The sequence below is a fragment of the Copidosoma floridanum genome, unplaced genomic scaffold (assembly GCF_036245765.1).
Source record: "Copidosoma floridanum isolate Cflo_tuat_1 unplaced genomic scaffold, Cflo_Japanese_pri ptg000025l, whole genome shotgun sequence".
NCBI classification, from domain to species: domain Eukaryota; kingdom Metazoa; phylum Arthropoda; class Insecta; order Hymenoptera; family Encyrtidae; genus Copidosoma; species Copidosoma floridanum.
Window position 1 is genome coordinate 366,684 of NW_028321902.1, and position 17,600 is coordinate 384,283.

Genomic DNA, 17,600 nt, shown 5'->3' on the forward strand with positions numbered 1-17,600 from the left:
AATCTGCTTCCTACAATCGAAATAGTTAATTAACACTTTCAAATAATTGAAAATGGTTCTGGATACAAAATGCATTTTAAAAGGTTTTTTAATTTCGAAAAAGAATTCACAATTAAGTATCTTACAAAATCTGAACGTATGTTGGTTGACCAGTTTTCTCTGCACGCAGTGCAATTACATGTGAAGTTGTGCCGTTTTTTAATCCAATTTTGTCTATCTACTTTTTCCATAATCACAGATGGAGAGTAACTTAAGAATAGCTGCAATTTTGACGTTTACAAACGAATATGTTACATGAGTAGGGAATCGATGTAGTTTTTCATCCATAAAAAGTAAACTAAAATGTTTCATTACAAATTACCTGTTCTCCTTTTTTTATGGGAAGTAAAGTATAGATAAACATTTGATTTTTGATGCACAATTGATTTGTATTAACATTGCAACTGTGGTTTAGAAGGCTACAAAATGGTAGAAGAATCAATCCGACATCCAATTCTCCACAAACCTGATTGCATTCGTCCAAAGATTCACAAGCGCAATTCGTTCCTTGAAACTGTATAATAAATATCATTCAATTAAAATTTTCTTCATTACAATTTATATCAATCTAAACTTTGCAAAAAAAAGAATGAAACGTATGTAAATAAGACGTACCGTGTAAGAATTGCAATCTAGAATAAATGCTAATTTGTAAATTATTTTGACAACTATGTGATTGTATGACCCTGGACTACTATAACTGATCGGGTCAAAAATGTTTGTATTATTTGCTAATAGGTCTGTAGTGCTTCTAATGTAATTAATCAACATCAAATCATCATTTTTGCTACTCGGTCCTGAGTTGCACGACAAATTGTAGATGGTTTTAAATTTTTTGCTTTGAAATATGCCATCATCATTAAAAAATCCTTGTAGACTTTTGTCTTAAATCAGACGGGAAAAGTTACATAATATTAAATTTATAAAAAGACGGAAAACGAATTATAACTCAAATAAAAACCTTCAGTGTGCAGATGGTTGATCTCACGTACATCATCAATGATATTAAGCAAACCTTCTTCTTTGACTGATTTGATAAACAATCGAACAGCCGCTAGTAACGTGCTTAAATTTTGCATTACAAAATCTTCATGCTTTAGGTAAGGGAGAACGACACACTCGATGTCATGATACTGCACCCAAGCCTCATCTCTGCACTTTGCCGTACAGTAAAATGCTACTGCACAAGACTTGCATGGTACCCCATTGCAGGCAAACATCAAACAATGGGAGCAAACCAAGAAGGTCTTGTCTCTTGTTGGAATCTGAACAAAACTTTTTTCGATGGCAACAACTTGCCCAGGTTCTATATCCTTGGTGGCTACGACATGTCTCCCATATTTTTCGTTGTAGGCCAGAGTAACGCAGTCATAGGCGCAGGGGATGGTCTTGGACCTCTTACCAACTGCATAAGACTCGATAGTTCCAATTTCCTTGTCCTCGTCTTTGACCAAAGGTTGGCTCTTTTCATCCATCAACTTCATGCACTTCATCTTGCGAGTCAGAAGCTTTACCCTCAGCTCTTCTGACTTTGTGATTTGGTAGGCCCTTTCAATGTCAATGAGACACTCCTGGTACTTGTGCAAATGCAGCAGCAAAGCTGATCTGTTGGAGTAAGCCAAGGCCATTTCTTCGGAGTTATCCTTGGCAAAAGCCACACTTTCAGAGTAGTGGGACAGAATGTCGAGGTGAATTTTCTTGTTATGATTTTTACTTGTGTAAAGTTTATTGCCATCCTGGCGAGCCACCGATGATGCTGTAGCACACTTTATTGGCACACGATTTTTTTTAGCATAAAAAATGTTATCCTCTCTAATTAAGCAACTCATACTGGGAACCTTCCACACAATGAACTAATGATAGAAAATGGAAAGTGTAAATTATTGCATGAAATCCCTATTGTTATACTTATTTAAGCGTATAAAGCATAATCTCTGACAAAAGGAACGGGCACTGTACTTACATGTATATTAATAAGTACACCCAAAAAAAAAAATTTTTGTTCGACGGTACAGTGTACACACGCTAAGTATACCTTTTTTTTTAATGCTTCGGTTTGCTCGTTTCGTTCGCTCCACTTTTTGGAATGACCACGTGACCAGCCGTCTGATGGTCTGGTTCCACTTGTTCCTACAAACAAATGCATGCAAAAAGCAGAATAATAAAATCATTAATAAACCAATCATATCTACTTATGAGATGAAATTACTAAATCTTAAACTCATATTATATACTTCACACCAATTTTTTCATGTATAATAATTTTGTTTAGTACATGCAATCCAACTGTTTCTTTATGTAACATTGTGTTTTAAATTGTATGAACAAGGTTGTTAAGAAAAAAAAAAAAAAAAAAAGAAAAAAAAAATTGAAACCAAATAACACTCAAATGGTTCGCAAATGGTGTGTTTTAATTTTGACTGCGGCGAATATGAAGGTAATTGACTTGTTATAATCTACTAATAACATGCATAATATCAAAAGAGCAAGTGAATTTTTCATGCGAACAAAATGTGATGGACTTAAATAAACCTAAGTGAAATATTATGTTTGGGATGAAAATTGATAGTGGCAATGGTTCCAACAACTTCAATTCACATTTTTATGAAAATTATGTCACTAACTCTTGCACTTATGAATTTATTTGTTTTCGGTAAGACCCAATTACCTAATAAAAAAACCAAAAACTGTAAATATGCAAGAATTCTAAGCTACACTCTTCGAGCATTACTTTGGTACCAAATTCATATGGACACTCCACAAATAGATTATTTATAGAATAAATGGAATCCTATACCAAGTTCAACTGTATTGTATTTATTTGCTTGAAAAATTTTATTTGTTTACCTTGATATGATACAACAAAAAATAATTGCTAAAAATACATGTCTCAAAATAAATGTACACTTACTACTGCAATAACGGAAATGACGAACTTCACTAACATATAATTTTTATCGTCGCATATAATCTAAGATTTATCAAGTAAGTAGAAAAACAAATTTTACAATTAAGACTACGCTATTTAATTTCAATCTTTTGTTACTACTAAACTTACAAAATAATGTTATAAAAATTAAACGATATTTGACAATGTAATAGAAGCTTTCACATCTCATAATACACCATAAATTAAATAATAAACTACACATGCAATTAAATTAAATAATATATAAACGCTTCATTCATTCTTTTGTTAATAATAAATACAAATTTCGTAGGTCAGTGTTGTATAATATACGATATAATAGTAGCAAATATTTAACAATATAATCTTAATATGCAGTGAGTAAAATATTACTAATTTCTTGGTATGTTTGATAAAGTTTTCAAATGTAACTAGACATTGAATTCAAAATTAAATTACTGTGCATAAACACAAAAGAAAAAGTAACGAGTACAAATAAAAGTAACTTATGTACTTTTAGTAGCATAACTACAAAAGGAAAATCATCGACTTGCCAATTATTAACAAAAAGTCAACACTTTTGAGGTATTTCAAATACCTTTTTACCAAAAACTACTTCAAAATACCTAGAGATATACGTCATATGGTAAAAACTATGCATATAAGCATTACAACCGGTGCAATACTTGTAAATTATTTTCATTATTTCAACATGAGCGTCTTTAACTGATTTATTAAATACCCAATCATTATGGATATTGAACAGTGTGTAAGGCATTAATTTTATTCCTTTAATTGTTTCAACTTTCTCAATTTCTGATGTCAATTTTGATATGTTGTCGAAATCTTTCATCTGCAATGAAAATATGTTTGTCAAGGTTTTTGTATTTCTTTTTACAATTTAGTAAAGTTCGGAAAATCAGAATCTTATGGTATGAAATAAAAACTATTTTAAAAATAAAATGCATCTTACCGCATCTAAGATTAAGTTGACTGGCCAATTTTCTGTACATGCCGTGCAGTTACAAATAAAATTATGTGATTCTTTGATCACTTTTCGTCTTTCAGGCACTTCCTGCATCGTTACCTGGTAGTAACTAATAAAAAGCTGAAATATAAATATTTCACAATGTACACGCTGAATTTTAATTAAAACATTTTCAAATCACGTAAATTCAATGTTTTTGTCAATAATTACTTGCTCTCCTTTTTTTATTGGTTGTACGGCATACAGAACCATTTGATCGTCAATGATTGTGTGAATGACATTGAAACTGCAACTGTGATTAACAAGGCTGCAAAAGGGTGAAAAAAATGATCCAATGTCCAATTCTCCACAGACCTTGTTGCATTCTTCCAAAGATTCGCAAATACAATTGGAACCTTGATACTGAAAAATAAAATAGATAATATTAATTTATGCATATACCAGAGCTATTGTTGCTGGTTTTCATACAAACCTTGAAAGAATTAGTTTCTATAATTAATATCAACTTGCAAATTAATTTCACTGTATTTGACTTGACACTGTCAAGCTCTGCGTTGACCTGATTGAGGGAGTAAAAAATGTTTGTGTTATCGGCCAACAAATCAACGGTGCCATTAACTAATTCAACCAGGATTGGCCATTTTTTTTTAACATAAGTTGCAGGATTAGTCATCAAATTGAAAACAGTCTTTATTTTATTGCTTTGGAACACTCCACTTTTGTAAAATCCTTGCAAAAATTTACCTAAAGAAAAAAAAAAAAAAAAAAAATTCCTGAAATCAGTTCCAGAAAAAGGCAATATATTTTTACAACAGATACGAACCTTTCCTCTGTAATTTCTGGACCTTGGTCATTTCTTCAAATACGTTGAGCAAACCTTCTCTCTTGACTAACGTAATAAATAATCTAATAGCTAATATTATTTCAGTTAAACTTTGCTCCATCTGATTAGCGTAATTTAAAAAAGGGAGAATAACACACTCAACATCGTGATACTGTAGCCAAGCCTCATTCTTGCACTTTTCTGAGCAATAAATTACCTCTGCACAAGACTTGCATGGTATTCCATTGCATGCAAACATCAAACAATGGGAGCAAACCAGATATGTCTTTTCTCTCGAGGGAAACTGAACCAAGATTTTCTCCATGACAACAACTTGCCCGGGATCTATATCTTTGGTGGCAACTAAGTGCCTCCCATGTTCGTCGTTACTGGCAAGAGTAACGCAGTTATAAGCACAGGGGATAGTTTTTGATCGTTTGCTTGCAGTCGTAAGAGACTCGATAGTTTCAATTTCGTTGTTCTTGTCATTGACTTGAAGGTGGGTTTTGTCATCCATCAACTTCATGCACTTCATCTTACGAGTCATGAGCTTCATCTTCAGCTCGTCCAACTTTGTTATTTGGTAGGCCCTTTCAATGTCAACGAGACACTCCTGGTACTTGTGCAAATGCAGCAGCAAAGCTGATCTGTTGGAGTAAGCCAAGGCCATTTCTTTGGAGCCATCCTCAGCAAAAGCCACACTTTCAGAGTAGTAGTACAGAATGTCGAGGTGAATTTTCTTGTTATGATTATTACTCATGTAAAGTTTGTTGCCCTTCTGACGAGCTACCATGGATGCTTTGGATGACTTTTTAGTTATGCATTCCATGTCAGGGTAAAAAAAGTTATCCTCTCCAATTCTCACGCGATTCATCTTGACGGTGTTGGATGATAATTCAATTGCTTAATTGATGCAACCACTGCATTGTTTTATAATGAAAGTAATAACCAATCGTTCCAAAATTAAAAATTACTTAGTTTAACCGAGGAGACTGAAAATAATATATACGCCCAAATTTGTGTATGTATGCACCATGTAAAAGAACTCCTGCAACTGCGTATCTTCAACACGTTAGCGGCATTGCGGCGACTGTGAGAGCGTGTTTGGACGTGTACACGTGCATCGGTGCATCCCAGTTCGCGATGGAACATGGAACTAGGGCTAGGTATATAAGGTTTGTTCCGGATTTTGGCTTCTGAACAAACCTATAGAATAGTTATAGATACTATAGGTACGTTCTTTAGACTCGTTCCGAATGGTGTACTGACGAGTTTGCCCGGGTACGCGAGCAACCTTTCATTTGGAAAGGTCCAAATGGAAAAAAACGTCATACATACAGACTCTAGCGTGCAACGATTTTTTTCATTTGGAATATTCCTAATGAAAAGTTAATCTCGTACCCAGGTACGCTAGTCAGGGTCCGTACCATAGAACTATTTTTCTGTATACTGGCCTATGTTATAACATAGGCCCGTGAAGCAAAAAAAAGTTATATGGTACGGCCCCAGTACACCACTTGGGACGAGTCCTTTTTTTTCGATCAAAATGATTACAGAGGGTCAAGGGACAGTGTGACAGATGAGTCGTGTGGAAAAGTAGCTCTATGAGCTAAGTGTATAATTATATAATAGAGATGGTAATTATCATTATAATAGTAAAAAAAAAAAATTTTTCAATAAATAAATAATACAAAATTTTTTTTTTAATAATTTTTATTTTTAGAACTAAATCTATATTTAATATATATTTACAAATTCTTATGAATGTAATTTTGTAAACGCATGGCTAATATATTAAACTTAAATTAACTGTGAATTAAATCAAAGGTTGTTAGCTCTGACTATTTGATACAATATTCAAAACAGTTAAAATATCGCCTTAATAAATTAATTATCTTGTTTGCTAATAAGATTTAAGATAGTAATTTATTCATTTTTCATTTCTTCATAATTTTCTTCAATCTGTTTATTAAAAAATCACCGTAAATTGGAAAATACTGGCGAATATCTAGAGCTGAGGCTATTTTAAATAATCTACGAGTCTTACTGCTAATTTTTGCATTACCCATTAATATTTTACATAACAATTTTGCCTTAATCTTAAAAAATTTCTTCATACACTCAATTTCTATCAGACACTGTTCATAATAACTTTGACAATCTTCGTGTAACTTTGTGGCATCAAATTGCTTGATTCTTTTACCACCTTTTGGTGCACTCTTACACACGGCAGTATGTCTCAGCAATATATCCATATTCGGCATACCGTGTCCAAATTTCATTAATCTTAATAACCTTTTGTCTTGATAATCGACCACATATCCTTGATCCAGCAAATATTGTATGAATTCCCATAATTTGGAATTTTCAAAAACATCGTGAAATACACTTATGCCACACTTGTTTTTGTGATTCACATCTGCTCCACGTGCGATGAGTAGTCTCATGCATTCCATCTGATTTTCGGACGTGGGCTCAAATAACTTGGGTTTGCCATTCGACTGCAAGGATAAGAAATTTTTTAAAATAAAATTTTGATGCATGAAAAATTACGAATGACAGTTTTTATTAAAATAAAATATTACCTTTTTACTTAACGTATTTTTCACAAAGTGTAGTTTCATCGATCTCGTCACATAATGTAACGGACTAGCATTAAAACTGTCCAGCTTATTGATCGACGAAGCTCCTTTATGTTTCAGTAACAATTTGATCAATTTTGGTGATGAAATATAAGCTGCGTAGTGCAAGCTGGTCATGCCTTTCTTGTCCGCAATCTTGACTTTTGCTCCAGACTTCATTAAGATCTTAGGGATTTTAAGATCTTTCTTCTTCAATTCTTTTTTACCATCTGTAATTAACGTAAGGTACATATAAAATAATTGTACTGTTCAACGTTAATAAATATTATACTGAAATTATATAAAATCTTAATTTGTCTTACCTAAACAAATTTGGATCAAACTCGTCATCAAAGGGGTGCGCCCGTCCTCATCTGCAGCGTTGACGTCGTGACCAGCTTTTATAAGTGCTTTTAGTACCTTGTGGTTACCATATTCAATTGCGACGTGTAACGCTTTATGTTCACGTTTGAAATAAGCCTTCTTGTTGACACCGCTGCTAGACTGGAAAAATAACATGAAATCGTTAAAAGTTATACAGAAATATTAACAATACACATAAATGTCCCCGTATATGTATATTATAAGAATTCGTAAGCTATATAATATGCTCATAAATACATTTATTGTAATTTTTTGAAAAATGTTACAAAACCTAAAAAAGCTAGTGGCGAAAAGAAAACGGCTTGTATTTACCTTAGTCGCAAAATTGCCCATCGTGTTGTAACAACGAAAGTTGAACACTTTTGCTAACACAAAGATTCACTTTGATGACAAAATGAAATAATTTCAAGAGCTAAACTATTACTTAAACTTCACAGCACCACAAATCGAAGTGGATAGGACTGGATAAAGCAAGTAACTGAGCTCAAAACTGCGATAACAGCTCTTTCCATAACTACGACGGTAAATTTCTCTTATGAGTAGTGCACATTTTCATGCCGAGACGAAGTAACGAATTCGTGGTACAAAAGGTTAAAGAGAGAAGGGCTGCTCTCCACGTGGCAGTATATCTTGTAAAAGTTTCCCTCAGTGAAGTATATTCTACCAGAAAGAGAAGGTTAACTCTACACGCGCTAGTAAATCTGGAAAGTTTTTCCAATTGTAGTATTGTACAAAAGAGAGAGAGGTAAGCTCTACACGCGCCAGTACCTCTGGAAAGTTTCCCGTTTTGTGGTATTGTACAAAAGAAAGAGAGCTAAGCTCTACACGCGCCAGTACCTCTGGAAAGTTTCCCGTTTTGTAGTATTGTACAAAAGAGAGAGAGGTTAGCTCTACACGCGCCAGTACCCAGAAAAGTTTCCCATTTTGTAGTAATGTACGAAAGAAAGAGAGGTAAGCTCTACACGCGCCAGTACCCAGAAAAGTTTCCCGTTTTGTAGTATTGTACAAAAGAGAGAGAGGTTAGCTCTACATGCGCCAGTACCCCTGAATAGTTTTCCATTTCGTAGTAATGTACGAAAGAAAGAGAGGTAAGCTCTACACGCGCCAGTACCCAGAAAAGTTTCCCGTTTTGTAGTATTGTACAAAAGAGAGAGAGGTAAGCTCTACACGCGCCAATACCGAGAAAAGTTTTCCATTTTGTAGTGTACAAAAGAGAGAGAGGTAAGCTCTACACGCGCCAGTACCTCTGAAAAGTTTCCTGTTTCATAGTATTGTACAAAAGAGAGAGAGGTAAGCTCTACACGCGCCAGTACCCAGAAAAGTTTTTCATTTTGTAGTTATATGTACAAAAGAGAGAGAGGTAAGCTCTACACGCGCTAGTACCTCTGAAAAGTTTCCAATTTTGTAGTAATGTATGAAAGAGAGAGGTAAGCTCTACACGCGCTAGTACCCCTGTAAAGTTTCCCCATTTTGTAATGTACAAAAGAGAGAGAGGTTATCTCGACGGTTTCCCGTTTTGTAATATTGTACTAAGTGGGGTATGTTCTCCACGTGTCAGTATATTTAGAAAAATTTTCATTATTGTAGAACATAGTTTGTTGTTAACAAAAATGCTAATATTTTGGGTTTTGTTATTAAAGGGGCAGTCAAGACTTTTGTAATTATTATGAAAAACTTTTTTTACGTAACGTTTAATGTTGACTTGTTAAAGTAACAACACATGTGGCTAATTGATCTTAAAATTTAATATTCTCTGGGTGCCGGGATGCAGGCGGTTGGAGTGGATTTGTGACGCTGTACTGCATATGTACCCATGGGTTATTGGTGCATGTCAGCATGTCCCATATACACTGGGTCAAGGGCTGTTACAGGGACCGTACCTACCATGTAACTATTTTTCTGTACATTGGCCTATGTTATATCACTGGCCCCCGAAGCGAAAAAAAGTTATATGGTACGGCCACAGTTACAGCCCGCTCTGTACTGCCTCACGGTCTCAGAGCGGACACCGGACCATGTACCCCACTAAACGGAACCGAACATACCCACGAAAGCGGTGAGAGACATACGAGCCGCAATACCGCAACCCGCAACAAGAAGCGCGCATGGTGGAGGAGAGGTGCCAACATACGGAGCTATTCACATAGACATTTTTTGCTTATTTTATTGTGAACGTTCATATTGAAAAGGGGGTTCCACGTACCGCTAAACTCAAAGTGAGTGAACAGACTGAACAGACCTATACTGTGTTCTCTGTCAGTCAACATAATATATTTATATAGTTGCGACCATACTTAGGCTTTGTTGCCTGATGGAAAAAGAGGTATAGGTCTGTTCAGTCTGTTCACTCAATTTGAGTTTAGCGGAACAGTGGAACCCCATTTTCAATATGAACGTTCACAATGAAATAAGCAAAAATTGTTTATGTGAATAGCTATATAAGGATCCTTAGGATATCTCTATGGGGAATTGGGGATCAGCGATTACGGGTGCCATGGTCGTTCGCTAATTCGCGCCACCTTCCAGCACCCAAAGGTCATGTTACAACAGGTCACGACCTTCGAATGCAAAGCTTGAAAAGTATTGCACATTTCTGTTGTTCAACGGAGTGTCCAGGTGTCCTGACTGAACTTATATAAAAACAAAGTGAATTTAACACTTGTAAACCTCTTTGTGATATACCTACTTGACAATTTAGAATCAACAGTCGCCGTACATGTGTCTTACGTAAATAAACAGTCGGCATTCGAACGAAATTATTTAATCGATCAAGAATACGTGGTGAGATAGATTTACATGAATTCTATTTACATCTGTATTTATTTTCTCTAAAGGCACCAGAATAAACTTGTGTTTAGGATAGCAATTTCGGTACACCCTTTTAGTTGCCAATAAAATACAATGGAGACCGAAAGGAAAGAAATCCTTCAGCAGCTGGAAATCCTTGTCTCTCGAAAGTACCAAGTTCCAGTACACAAGCCGGCCACGTCCAAGAGCAGCGAGTTGTCCATAAAAATGAGAAACGCAGGCAACAAACTCTTCAAGCTATCAGGACATACGGCTCAGCAACATCGAGAAGTACTAAATCTCTACTCGAAAAGTGTAGCCTTGGCTCCTTTAAAGTCTCAAGAACTGGCTTTCGCCTATTCGAACAGATCAGCTCTTTTGTTTCACGTAGGCGAATACAGCAAGGGAATAGTTGACGTTGATCGAGCTCTCGCAATCACCACAATTGATGAAGCATTGAAAACAAAGTTGTACTGCCGTAAGGCCAAGTGTCTTACATTGGCTGGTTTGCCTGGCAAAGAAGAAGCTTTTCAGAGAGCAGTCGAATGCTTTGATAAAATTAAAGATGTTGGCAATAAGAAACATCCTCTCGCGAGTTTAATCGCAAGGACGGAGATGGTCATGCGTTCCAAAAAGCAGGAAGAACAAAAGTATGAAATCAGCAAGACCGAGGAGATTTTGACGAAAAGGGAGAAGCAGGATTTATTCAATTACGTGGAGATGAAGTACTCCGGAGAGCACGGCAGGCACTTGGTCACTGCTAGGGACATGAGGCCGGGGGACGTCATTATGGTGGAGAAGCCATACGTTGTATTTCCCCATGACTCGGAGCTGTCTTTTTTGTTCTGCTCTCATTGTTTGGCCGTGGCGCCGACTGGCATACCTTGTGATTTTTGCAATTGGAGCATATATTGTTCTGAGAAGTGTAAGGAAGAAGCTTGGAAGAAGTACCACGAGTGGGAGTGTCTCATTGTTCCTCACTTGAAGGTTCCTCAATCCAAGGAACCAGAGACCATTTCCATGTGCTGCAAACTTGCTGTTAGAATTTGCATGATGATGATCAAAGAGGCTGGTGGTATTGATAAACTTCAAGCTGAATTAAAGTACATCGATGCTGATAAGGGTACTATTCTTCAGAGAAAAACTCATAAGTAGTGTATATACTTTATTTAGGCTTGCCGATTGAAAATCATTTTTAATTCCAGAAAGGTTTAAGCGGTGTTACTCTACAACTAAGCTTGACAACATGATTAAGTTTGTCTACACATTGTCCAGCAACGTTTCAAAAGACAACATGAATGAAATGTTAGGCGACTTTGCTAAAAGTTTGCTTTCCGTCATTCAATTTCCACCATTTTCTGACCAGTCAAATTTTGCATGTACAAGCCTTGATAATCTTGCAAAAAACGAACGACTCTTGTTTACTGGAGCTCTTCTTTTAAAACTCTACAAAATTGCTTCTTCCAATAAATTTTTTGTAAGCTCACACATTGATACATCAGAATTTAATACTTTTTCATTTAGTACTCACATGTTGATTTTATTTTAACAGGTGAGAGGTCTATCAGATAACCCTAAGGATTATAGACGTTCAACTAGGACATATCAAGATTTGGAATCAATAGGTGGAGTTCTTAAGGGTGTTTCTTTGCAAACTATAGCCAGTTTTATTAACAATTGCTGTGAAGCTGCTGCCAATGTTCAAAAATTCTATACAGACAGTTCGAAAGTAGTTCTGTACGCATCAGAACCTATTAAAAAAAATAGTCAGGTATTTGTCTACTTATTTAATGACGCGCTTTCAACAATCGACAATTTTTTCCTCATAATTTTATATGTATTTTTTGTAGATATTTATTCATTACTTGAGCGTGTATAATCTTTACAATAATTTTCCAAGAGATGACTTGAAAAAATTATTTGGTTTCGATTGCAAGTGCGTGGCATGTCAAAACCATTGGTCTTATGAAGGGTGCCTCGAGAACCTAGTAAGAAAAATTTGCTTTATTTTCATTGTGATCCCATTCATGAGTTAACTACAATGGCAAATTTATTTGCAGGAAAGCAATCCTCCAATGAATAGCAAATTTATAGGAAATTTCTTAATGCTGCAGAAACAGTTAGATCTAGTTAAGTCTGGAAATTTTGAACAGGCAATGAGTCGAATAAAAAAGTATATCGAAGACGAATTCAAAGCGTTCAAAAAACCAGTTGAGACAATTTCTTCCTTTAAGTGTTTTATAGGATTGGCTTATTATTTGGATTATAGCAGGAATCATAGTGATTATTCATCGTGTATCTATTATTGAAGTATACAATATATAAGTAGATTATTGCATCAAGTATTTCAATATTTTCATTTTTTGTTTATTACTCTTTGTTTTTATTATCATAGCTGAGCTAATAAATAAATTGCATGAACAAACTCTTCAGGTATTTAATATTTTTTTTATACTCCTGTAACGCTTTATTTCTGCATTTAAATGAAAATAGGCTTTTTCAACTATTGAAAATATTTAATCGTTGGCCAAATTACTTCAGACACGTACGGTTCTTGGTATCACAGATAGTATTAAAAAATTCCCTGCTTACGTAGTTTATTTTTTATATTCAATGACTATTTCTACGTAAGACATGATAATTATTTATCTTTCATCTGCAGCTATAAGTGCTGTCTGAACACCTCAAATAATTAAAATTGTGTTGTTTCCTATGTGGCTAACAAAAATAATAATACTTAAGTACTCAAATCACCTACTTAACTAATTGTATTTTTCCGTTCGATATTACGATTTGAATACAATAGAAACTTGATCAATGTGCCCAAAACTAATAAATTAATGACACTTTCTAAAGGATTTTTCAAGTAAAATGTTTTTATTCGATTTTTTACTCGTAATGCTCGGTAAATTTATTTTATTTTTTTTAATTTCGTTTAAGTACCAAAGTGTTATTGGTACACATCAAAAATCAAGCTATAAATCAACGTATTTCTATTTTATAATTTTTATTTAGAAGATTGCAAGCTCATACAGTTATGTAAAAAAAAAAAAAAAAAGGTACGTGAATGATATGAAACAAATGTCTTGGTTGTTTTTTTCATCAATACATGTTAGACGTATTCAATATTTCAATATCAATGATAACGATTTTTAATCATTGTGAGTATTCAATTAGTAAGTTTGTATTGTTTTCAAAGAGCGGAACGTGACGCTGGACTACCTTACCGACAGATATCACTTTGCCAAGAACATGAAAATAAACCTTTAAATATTATGCAAACAAACAAACTAAACAAGCCGCCAGAGAGGCTGAGAGGCCAGAGAGCTGTACAATCTATATATGTATACACTATCCTCTCCGCAGCTCTAGAGTTAAAAGGTCTCAAATGTCAACAATGGATGTTGAAATAGAGCAGATACGCAAAGAGTTGTTCAAGTTTGAAGCGGAAAATTACGAATTAAACATAAAGCATTACGTGCCTAAAAGCCACAGTATCGCCCTTGACGCCAAAACAAGGGCCGACGAGCTCGTGGAGGCCAAAAGCCACAATCCTCGACTTCACCTGGAAGCCCTCAATTTTTATGGAAAAGCAGTGGCTCACGCGACTTGGAGCACCAGACAACTCGGAGACATATACGCAGCCAGAGCTGGTCTATTGTTTCACATGAAATTGTACAAGGATTGCCTAGTCGACGTCGACAGAGCAATCAGCATAGTTGCAAGTGCAGTTTCAAAAGTGTGGCTGTACGAACTCAAGACACATTGTGCATACGCGTTGGGCAGGTCAGAGTTGTACAAAATAATCATCAAAGAGATGGAAGCAGATGAGTGTTTGGTCTCTGTAAGGAGCAAAGTGAGGAAAAAAGTTTCCAAGGTGCAGGAGCTTTTGAACTACGTGATCGTCAAACCGACCAAAGGAAAGGTCGAAGCAAATGGTGCAAATGTTGATAAGTTGACGGATTTACGGAGAGATAATATTTTCAACAACATTGACGTCATGTACTCGAAGGAGTATGGCAGATACCTAATTGCTAAGAAAGATTACCACCCGGGTGACATTATTTTCATCGAGAGGCCTTACGCTGTGTTTCCAAATCAAGACTTGCCGTACGCGTACTGTTATCACTGTGGATGTCTCGCGACAACTGGAGTTTCGTGCTATTACTGTACTGTTGGCGTATTTTGCACCGAACAGTGCAAAAATGAAGCTTTGAGCATGTACCACAGAACCGAGTGTTTCATCATGCCCTGCGTCCAAGGAACAAGTGACACTGCAATTTGCATCAAACTTGCAGTCAAGATATTTGTCATGGGTATCTGTGAAACTGGCAATTTGCAAAACCTCAAGATGGAGATTTTGAGAAGAAATGGTGATGCAAGTACGGTATTATTTCCATCGATTATATTTTTAAGTAAAAATAGATACACATTATGATAGATTAAGGTAAGTATTGTTTTAGGTGTTAATAAGGCGACATTGTTCAAACATATATTTACCTTGGCGGACAATGTGCCGAAAATCCATTTGTCACGTATCACAAGAACCGTTGCGAAAGTTTTAATCGCTATTGTACAGTACACGCCGTTTTATTGTAAAGGATACTTTAATACCAATAGGTATTGCGATGCTGCTCATAATGAAGATATTTTGTTTCTTGGAGCCATTTTATTGAAACTCAGTAAAATCGTCTGTGTTAACAGATATTGTGTATGTATGGTGTTTAGTTTTTTTAATTTCAAAAACCACATTGTTTAAAGTAACGGTGAATTGTACTACAACTTTGCACTCAATTCATTGAAAGTATTAATATTACAAGTACGTGTGTGCAAGAGATAATTTTCGTCAAAAACTTTGTTCATTAAAACTTTTGGTTTTAGATACAAAATCTCGTTATGGTACATAACAAAAGTGAAAACGTTTTAACCAAAGTCGATAATCATCCTCGTGGGATAATGCTGTCGATGACTGCTAGTTTTATCAACAACAGTTGCTGTCCCAATGCACACGAGGTTTTTACAGATGATTCAAAGTTAATATTATATGCCCTAAAGCCCATTGCAACGGGTTCTCAGGTAAGAAAATAATTAAAAGTGACGACAAAATTTTTTTTCTTATGGGTATGTTGTAACAACACTTTCAGATTTTCATCAGTTACAATTGTACCTATGATGCAACGCCAAAAAATATCCACAGGAGGCATGTTTTACAATTGGAATATAATTTTATATGCAACTGCGTTGCATGTGAGAACAAATGGCTGTCCTTTATGTTCAAAACGGAAAAGTGTAACGTATGTCAATAGTTTTTTAGCTTCTAGAATAAAAACTAATATTTTAATTTTAACAAACCACTACTATTTGCAGGAATATTTAAAATCAATGAGTGATTTCGAGTTGGAAACTTTAGAAGAGGTCCTGGATGTGGTGGACAAACTACCTAAAGTGAAAAATGACGACGATTTGAGAACGATTTTACAATCACTGTCCCTACAAATAAGAGTTGCTACCGTTTTGTTGGACGAGCCGTCGATTGTTATCTGTACTTTAAAAAGTTTGTTATCTGCATTTTTCGTGCAATATTATTGTCCTAATGCATGCAGCCTCGACAAATGTTCCGAAGTCATAGTTTATTCGTAACCGATAACGTTGTTTATATATACTTTGTAATTGTTTCAATCGCACGATAATCAAGTGATTTTTAAAATATAAATGTTTTCGAAAAAAATTTGTTTTACCATCTACTTGAATATTAACCCTAGCATGTTTTCATCCATAAGATATGTTAAATATAGTGATGATAATAAAGATCACCTACTTTTTATGTTGTAACTTTACTTGGGATAAAATATTCGCTTAAGAGCATTTAATTAAAAGCTTTTGAAAAAAGGGTTTCCAAATTTTATCTTTGGAATCTAATGAACAATTGAAGTAAATAATGTAACTACTTTATCAATCATAGAATAAATTACAATCTGCATTAAAGCTTGTTTCAAACGTTCAGGATTTCTTCTTGGGTGAACTTCCTCGATTCTATAAGCGACAAGTCACGCGAGACGCAGGACTTCAATCAAAGTGATAATATTTTCCTTGCAAAGACCAACACGGATAAAAAACTCCAATAATTTTTACCGTGAAAGTAAGATTTTCTTCTGTGCAAAGTGCCTTCCTCTAAGTTACATGAGGAAAGAATATAAGATAGTATTTTTACAATGATTCTAAAAATAAAAGAATTTTTACAGTAATGCTACAATAAAAAATTCATCTGAAAAGGGAGAAAAGTATCGTGGCTAATAAATTTTATCCAACTTTACCGTAATTTAACAGTAAAAATTACTGCAAGTGGTGTAATGTATAAATGGTTACTTTATCAAATAATTTCATAATTACATAAAAAGGGGAAACCACGAGTCACCCGCAACAAGAAGCGTATGGTGGAGGAGAGGTGCCAACATTACATATCGAAATGTCCCCCTACTATTGCCGTTGAACTGCTTTACAGTGTGTACCTATATACAGTGACTTCATTTGTAGAAGGTAAATCTCCGAGCTCCGGACCGACAAGCCGAACAAATCTATTGTACTTTTACTGACTCGGAGAGAAATAATGAGTGAATAAGATTTCGACTCCACAAATTTAATTATATGATTTTTCAAACCAAATCAAAACATTTTTACTGGGCAAAAACTAAAGATATAAGTACATTGGGACAAGAGTTTTTTTTTCACAATAGCGACATTCATTATGAATATTTTTTTTATGTACTTAACAGAAAAAAAAATTGCTCAAAAAATGTTCAGGATGTATTATTTAATCTTGTAAACTTCTTAAAAATGAAAAAAATTTTTATAATCAAAATTAATTCAAAAATCTGCAATTTTTCACTGTATCTTTGTATTTATAACAAATTATTTGGTTGTTCGCGATTAGGATGACAATTTTTTTTTTGCCCTTTTGTAGATTATATTACGTACTGTACGTCCTTGGGACTAAATGATGTGTGTCCTTAATAATGAGATGTTTCACTTGAATTACTTTTTTAAAAGGCA

General features: G+C 34.7%; 3 protein-coding genes across 3 annotated transcripts; 2 read left to right on the plus strand and 1 right to left on the minus strand.

Annotated features, from left to right (window-relative positions):
• Positions 1-337: 337 nt before the first annotated feature.
• Positions 338-1,915, minus strand: LOC149373870 (protein-lysine N-methyltransferase SMYD4-like). The gene is made up of 3 exons (XM_089595432.1): positions 1,001-1,915; positions 655-923; positions 338-553 (listed from the first exon to the last, which is right to left on the minus strand). The coding sequence occupies exons 1-3, from the start codon at positions 1,866-1,868 to the stop codon at positions 338-340; spliced, it is 1,353 nt and encodes a 450-aa protein (XP_089451558.1). The 5' UTR covers positions 1,869-1,915.
• Positions 1,916-10,240: 8,325 nt separating this feature from the next.
• LOC149373871 (uncharacterized) lies at positions 10,241-12,859 on the plus strand. Its single transcript, XM_089595433.1, has 6 exons — positions 10,241-10,544; positions 10,622-11,673; positions 11,756-12,027; positions 12,103-12,321; positions 12,401-12,538; positions 12,611-12,859. The coding sequence occupies exons 2-6, from the start codon at positions 10,665-10,667 to the stop codon at positions 12,857-12,859; spliced, it is 1,887 nt and encodes a 628-aa protein (XP_089451559.1). The 5' UTR covers positions 10,241-10,544; positions 10,622-10,664.
• Positions 12,860-13,947: 1,088 nt separating this feature from the next.
• On the plus strand, positions 13,948-16,195 carry LOC149373872 (SET and MYND domain-containing protein DDB_G0273589-like). The gene is made up of 5 exons (XM_089595434.1): positions 13,948-14,932; positions 15,014-15,261; positions 15,432-15,626; positions 15,695-15,844; positions 15,918-16,195. Exons 1-5 carry the CDS (start codon positions 13,948-13,950, stop codon positions 16,188-16,190), a joined length of 1,851 nt encoding a protein of 616 aa, XP_089451560.1. The 3' UTR covers positions 16,191-16,195.
• Positions 16,196-17,600: the final 1,405 nt, after the last annotated feature.

Bases quoted from the DNA above. Each gene is read 5' to 3' on its own strand.
- LOC149373872 (XM_089595434.1), top strand. From the start codon at position 13,948: ATGGATGTTGAAATAGAGCAGATACGCAAAGAGTTGTTCAAGTTTGAA. The intron at 14,933-15,013 runs GTACGGTATTAT...GTATTGTTTTAG, and splicing joins GAGAAGAAATGGTGATGCAA to GTGTTAATAAGGCGACATTG. The intron at 15,262-15,431 runs GTATGTATGGTG...TTTTGGTTTTAG, and splicing joins TCTGTGTTAACAGATATTGT to ATACAAAATCTCGTTATGGT.
- LOC149373871 (XM_089595433.1), top strand. From the start codon at position 10,665: ATGGAGACCGAAAGGAAAGAAATCCTTCAGCAGCTGGAAATCCTTGTC. The intron at 12,322-12,400 runs GTATTTGTCTAC...TATTTTTTGTAG, and splicing joins CTATTAAAAAAAATAGTCAG to ATATTTATTCATTACTTGAG. The intron at 12,539-12,610 runs GTAAGAAAAATT...ATTTATTTGCAG, and splicing joins AAGGGTGCCTCGAGAACCTA to GAAAGCAATCCTCCAATGAA.
- LOC149373870 (XM_089595432.1), bottom strand. From the start codon at position 1,868: ATGAGTTGCTTAATTAGAGAGGATAACATTTTTTATGCTAAAAAAAAT. The intron at 924-1,000 runs GTTTTTATTTGA...GTCTGATTTAAG, and splicing joins CAACCATCTGCACACTGAAG to ACAAAAGTCTACAAGGATTT. The intron at 554-654 runs GTACGTCTTATT...TTTATTATACAG, and splicing joins TAGATTGCAATTCTTACACG to TTTCAAGGAACGAATTGCGC.